This window comes from Chironomus tepperi, unplaced genomic scaffold, assembly GCF_022539635.2.
Source record: "Chironomus tepperi strain 1889 unplaced genomic scaffold, CSIRO-AGI_Ctep_v1 contig_257, whole genome shotgun sequence".
NCBI lineage: Eukaryota > Metazoa > Arthropoda > Insecta > Diptera > Chironomidae > Chironomus > Chironomus tepperi.
The window spans coordinates 817,825-824,200 of record NW_027226379.1 but is presented as its reverse complement, the minus strand read 5'-3'; the positions used below and the strand labels follow the sequence as shown (position 1 = coordinate 824,200).

General features: G+C 34.6%; 1 protein-coding gene across 1 annotated transcript; it reads right to left on the bottom strand.

Moving 5' to 3' along the window:
- Positions 1-1,734: 1,734 nt before the first annotated feature.
- Positions 1,735-5,431, bottom strand: LOC139091650 (formin-like protein). The gene is made up of 2 exons (XM_070641797.1): positions 4,517-5,431; positions 1,735-3,027 (listed from the first exon to the last, which is right to left on the bottom strand). Exons 1-2 carry the CDS (start codon positions 5,429-5,431, stop codon positions 1,735-1,737), a joined length of 2,208 nt encoding a protein of 735 aa, XP_070497898.1.
- Positions 5,432-6,376: the final 945 nt, after the last annotated feature.

Genomic DNA, 6,376 nt, shown 5'->3' with positions numbered 1-6,376 from the left:
AGGATTTATCCGAATCAAGAATAAAAAAAAAACCCGAAAATTAAATGACTATAATAACGTTTTATGAGGCAGTTGGCAATAAAAAGTATTAAGCTCAACCCGAAAAACTAGAAAATTTTCAATTTTATCATCATGAAGATTACAAGACATTCAATTTTACAATGCTAAAAGTTGTGTATTTCAAGTCGTGAAAGAATTTTCATTTTCTAAGTTCAAACATCTCTCATACTCATCCACACGAATTACAGTTTTTAGTGAGTCTCTAAAAAGTATTAAATTCATTCATATCCCCCCCACACCCACAAAATGTTCATGCTTATATGAGTTTATTTTTGTTCGAAATTTGGGGACTATTTGGATGTTTTGGAGCGGATGGTAAAGGGGGAGTGGACTTTTGGGAGGATTTGGACAAGATTCCTCCTCCTCTGCCATATTGGACAAGATTATTTACCTAATATTCCTTTTCTGATCATTTGAAGTGGAATTTGTTTAGGTTCTGACTTAGGAACATGACCTAGCTATGCCGCTGACATAGGAATAACATCTACTTACTTACTTACTTCGCTGACCGTACAGATCAAGTGTGATCCATGGCCTCCCTCAGTAGGTTCCTGAAGCTGGCTCTATCGCTGTCTACCGCTTGCCAATTTCCAATTCCAAGTGTGACACTATCTCTATCGACAGCTTCCTTCCATGAGTTCTTTGGCCTGCCACGCGATCTCTTGCCATCTAAAAAGTTGGATTTAAATACCTTTACCAATGGAGCATCCACAGGCCTATTCGGAATAACATCTAACTTCGCCATAAATGTAGGGAATTGACCTGGTTAAGCCACTGACATAGCAACTTGATCTGGCTAGGACACTTACATAGGAGAACATGACCAAGAATTGACACTGACATTGGAACATGACCTAATTACCTCAACTGATACAGGAACTTGACCTAACTACCTCAACTGATACAGGAACATGACCTAGCTCCGCAACTGTTATAGGAACATGACCAAGCTATGCCGCTGATAAAGGAAGACTCCTAAAGCTAGGCCAGTGGCATAGAAACATGACCTAATTTCAACATTGTCAAAGGGACATGGCCAAGCTCTACTAATGACATAGAAACATGTTTCAGCTACGCCGACTGACAAAGGAACATGACTTACCTTTGTCACTGACATAGGAACATAACCAAGCAATAGTATTGGCCTAGGAACATGACCTAGCAATGCTAGTTGACATTGCAACATGATTACAATGTGTAGAACCCAACAATGAAAAAGTATATTTCCAGGATTCGATCCAGAGACTACTTATCACTAAAATTGTAACCATAAAGTACCAATACACTTTACCACTCCTCTACCTATCCACTTCCATCCCCAAAACACAAAACAACTAAAAACCCATCACATAACATCCACTCAACCCCCCTCAAAAATAAAGCACTCCTCATGTCCTTCCATGGAACCGAAAATTTCAAAATTATAATATTTTAAGCTGAACTAAATACGACGATGAAGAAGAAGCACAAAAAAGCAATTAAATTCATTATGAAATTGGAATTTGATGTTAAGGATAGAAATTTTAAAGTATTATTTTTTTTGAGGTTATGTTTATTTGTGGAAGGACACAAAAGACATTTGACAATAGAGTGAGTAAATTTAATGACAAAAATTGGATCTGCTGTAAATTTAGTCCAAAAAATAATGAAGAAAAAAAGGGTTTTTTGACATTTTCATGAAGACTTGACCTTGCCAACAATAGCTGTAAATTGAGCAACAAATTTCTCAACAATTGTAAAGAATTCATCGGAATCGATTGTTGAATCACATTCACCAAAATATGCCATACAGTCATTATAATTGTTTTGTGCTTGCTCAAATTCATTTATCAACTTGTTGAATGCACCGTACGAAGACTCTTTGAATGTTGTCAATGCTTTAGTCAATGACAAATCACATTCATCGCTCATTTCATTCCAACAACATTGAATATTTGTTATTTCATTGGCGACATTTTTCATTGATACACGAGCGGCTGCCTTTATGCACAATAGTTCCGTGTTGATAGATAAAAGTCCTGAAAAATGCTGAGCAATGACATCAGTTACAATATATTGTAAGAGTGATTGCTTCTTATCATTTGATCTTATGTCATTTAATTTCTCTAATGTTCCCCTCATATGAAATCCATAAGCAATACCACTTGATTTATTTACATTCATATAGTTTCCAAATGTCAAAATAATCTCGATTATGCCTTTAAACTTTTTTGAACTCTTTAGAGATAATGATGCGGATGAAATAGCACAAATTTTACCAACCAACGACTCAACTCGATCATTGAAATTTCCCATAAATTCCATAACATTCAACTTGACTGATAATCGTTCGACGAGTGAAAGTTTTAAAAGAAATTTATCCTCGTCACTAAGTTGTACAATGTCCTTATGTTCATCGATATATTGCCGATACATGGATATTTCTTCATCTTTTGGCGCCAATTTTGTTAACAATTCAACATTCTCATGTTTTAACTGATTAATATTATAGTCATTGATGATTTGTACGACCACGTCAGCATTCAAATTTAATTTTCTTAATAATATTGAGACATTACGTTGCCGATTGGATTCAAGGAGCGTAATGTAATTTGACATAAATTTTCGTTCCATTCCGCGTTGCTGTTTCTGTTGTGTGTCAACAATACGAAATTTATCATCAAAATGATTGAAGTTTATAGTCATGCGGATAGAATCGTCATCAATATCACTAAATATGGTTCCGCGTATTCGATTTGGTCGTAAAATTGACCAATGTAATGTTGGCATTTTTGATTTTGTAACAAATTTCTTCTTAATCGGCAGTAGTAATGGACTGAAGATTGTAGGTGGAGGTGGCGGAGCACATGGTGCTTTAGACATGCCTGATATTTCCGTCTTACTGCTCACATCCGGATTTTTATCCACTTTGAATTCATCCGACAGCTCTTTTAGACCATCTTTCTTTTCCACTTCCTGATTTCTTTTCTATTGCATTTATTAAGTCGACATATGTATGGATGTGAAGCGTTTTTTTTTTGATAAAAAGGCAAGAATGAAGGAAGAAGGAAGAGGAAGAAAAAAAAAAAGATTATTTTCATTATTCTCATTTTCTTCATTTTCCCCAATTTTTCTTATGCTCAGTGAAACGAGCGCGGCATAAAGGACATAAATTTTTTTTTGGTGAATTAATTTGATTAAAACATTTCTTTTTGGCTTATTTCTTTTTTTTTCATACTAAATCCATTGGATGAATGAGTGGAAGTGATTTTTATAGACTTCAATGCTAGTAATTCGATGAATAAATTTTTTTTCTGTGTTTCTGTTTCTCTTTTTGTCCTTAATAATTTGTGTATTAAAAGGAATTTGAGAATACTTTTTGGGTGGATACTTAGGTGAAGATTTGTTGGAAATTTGAGAATTTTTAGAGGAACCGAATTTTCGTATGAATTGAAAACAAATGCTTAATTCAGAGTTGGTAACACTCCTGGTGTCGGACTTTAAAGTTTGACTACTGTGGGGTCTCGACTCTAAAATGAAAAACTGCCAGCTCTAGTTTAATGTGTTAATTTTGAACTGATTCAAGCGTCAATTCTGATTTTAAGGCTAGACGACCTATATTTTGAAGGTTCCAAATCAATAGGTTCCCAAACTTTGCTTTGACAGAAACAGATCCACTGTGATCCATGACCTTTCTTAGTTGGCGTCTGAAGCTGGCTTTATCGTTAGCTGGCTTAAAAGGCACATTACATTTAAAAGTTGGACTAAAGGCAAGAATCAGACACAATCATTAAAATCACGATTAATATTTAAAAATTGTGAAAAGTTGTCCTTAGTAGACATCAACTTGACATTAACTAGTCTGTTAAAAAAGAATTAGGTCCACTCAGGAGTAATTTTTAGTACTTATGTTTTCGGTACTGTCTGATACTAGCTTGAAAGCAACTCAATCAAGTGGCCTTAAGTGGATTTGACTCAACTATGTAGTCTTTTAGGCAGTTAAATGAAGTTAATCTGCCATCTTTCATAATAGTATGTACCCGAATAACACAAATCGATTAATCAATCCCAAATTCGGATCATCAGACCTATGTGATTCTGATTTGGTTCCAGATTCGGTTTAAATCTATCACCATGTCAAGGTAACGCCGGTTTGGTTTTGAGATTGATTTAAAACCAAATCTGGTACCAAATCAGAGTTACGGCTTCATGGAACCAGATTCTTGATCGATTAACCATTTTGTGCTATTCAAGTTAGTTACAAATAGTCTAAAGCTTATCACTTTGACCTATTTTTAGAATCTTATGAATATATTCTCCGAGTTATTTTAAAATTGACTCTAAAAATTCCATTTCTACCCTCATCAACTTCCAAAAAATTCAACAAATCTTCACACAAGTAAAATTATCAAAAATCAAAATCAAAAGAACCTAAGCAAAAATTATTATTATCATCAATTCCATCTACTTAACTTACGTAATTAATTAATTGCTTTTCCATTTCCCCAATTTTCATCTCTAAATTTCGTATCTTCTCATCCTTCAAATCCAACTTCTCATTTAATGTCTTGATACAATCGCGTTCCTTAATTAATTGATTAACATTAATTATCATTGACTTGACTGCGGTAATCTCATCGATAACGTCCAAAATCAAATTCGATTCATTCAACATCAAACGTTCAATTCGATCATCAAATCCAATATCATGAAATGCATATTGTAAATAAATTCGATAATTCATGTCTGTCGTACATTCGAGTATGGTTCTAATGAGATTTAAAGTTGCCAAAATTCGTCCATTATCGATGCATTTTATTGTGAGAAAATCCATTAATTGTCTCATTGCATCATCAATTTTAAGAATTTTTAAAATTTTCGTCCATCCATCCGGTGACTTTTTACATGTAAAGGCCAACAGTTGCAAAATTAATGTTTGATTTTTTATCGATACATTATCAAGATTAGCTACGAGGCTCTCGAGTAGCATTGGATGATTAATTACAATTATAAAGCCCGTCGTCGAGTACAGCATCGCTCTTAAGCATTGCAATGCAATTTGAAAATTTTCCGATGACAAATTACCAATATTGATGATATTTACAAATATATCAAGGCAATTGCGTTGATTCATAAAGTCACGTAACCATTCAATGGAATATGTTCTTAATGATACTTCTAAACCACGTAAAGTCTCTTTTGTTGGTGATATTTTAAGTCGTTTGAGATAAGAACTTGGTGATTGATGGACTTTCATTAGACAATGAGAACATAAAATTTCCCATTTCTTATGGTTGTCGTATGAATTCATTTCCTTGATTTTATCATTTGGCAGGTCCAACGATCCGAGTAATTGATTAAAGCTTCGGTGGAGAGAGTCCTTATCAGGCATTCGTGTCTTGCTTTATATATATGTATGTATTATGTTGTTATGTATTGTTGGGAGACAAAAAATAAGATGGGAAGAAAAATGTCGAAAATCATTAAGTAAAATACCCATTTTCCATTGTCTTAAGCATTATTGGGGGATGTTTGTGGATAATGTCTTGGGATTTAGGCTGGTTTTAGATAAGATTCAGTTCATGATTTCTTACCTAATGCTAGGATCTTAAATATGGATTGTTAGTATTGTCAGGGAAGCTATTCTATGATTAGGAACTTTAAAAGTCATTGACTTAGACTAAGCGAGATGCTAAATATACATAGGTTTTTGGGACTCGGGACGGGATTTCCGGTCCCTGTCCTGGTATCGAGAAAGCGTAAGTTTAAGGACACGGCTTAAATCAAGGATAAGTTCATTTCGTGGGCATCGCGATGTCTCAAACCGCACTTTTAACGGAAAAAGGGGTCAAAATTAAGCATCATGGTGCAGTCAGGGCAACTTTGTGTCATGCATCTAACAGTGTGGACGAAGCGGTACCCTTGCAAACACGTGGTGCTTTTTGAGTTTTTGTCTATAATCTCCAATTAGACGAACTCCATATGGCTTCAAAACAGAGCCTTCCCGAAAAGTATACAGTGTAGAAATGACCGAAAATAAGGTCACAGACTAGCTTAGCTCTAGTACTAGGCCAAATTTGATGAAATTCGGTCTCATACCTGAGTCAAGTAGACCGGATTTGTGAGTGTTTCTATATCGTTTACTTTCCTAGCTTGTGTAACAGGTCTGTAGACTGAATTAATTGTTATTAAAATTTAAAGGACTTTACATATTTCGTATATGCAGGTTGAAGTCGACTTGGGTTTTGTCTAAAGTCGTCTAAAACTCTGAATCAAATTCTAGTCAATTTTGAGCGCAGTTTCTTAGCTATGATTCGAACTCATGGTTCGAGATTAG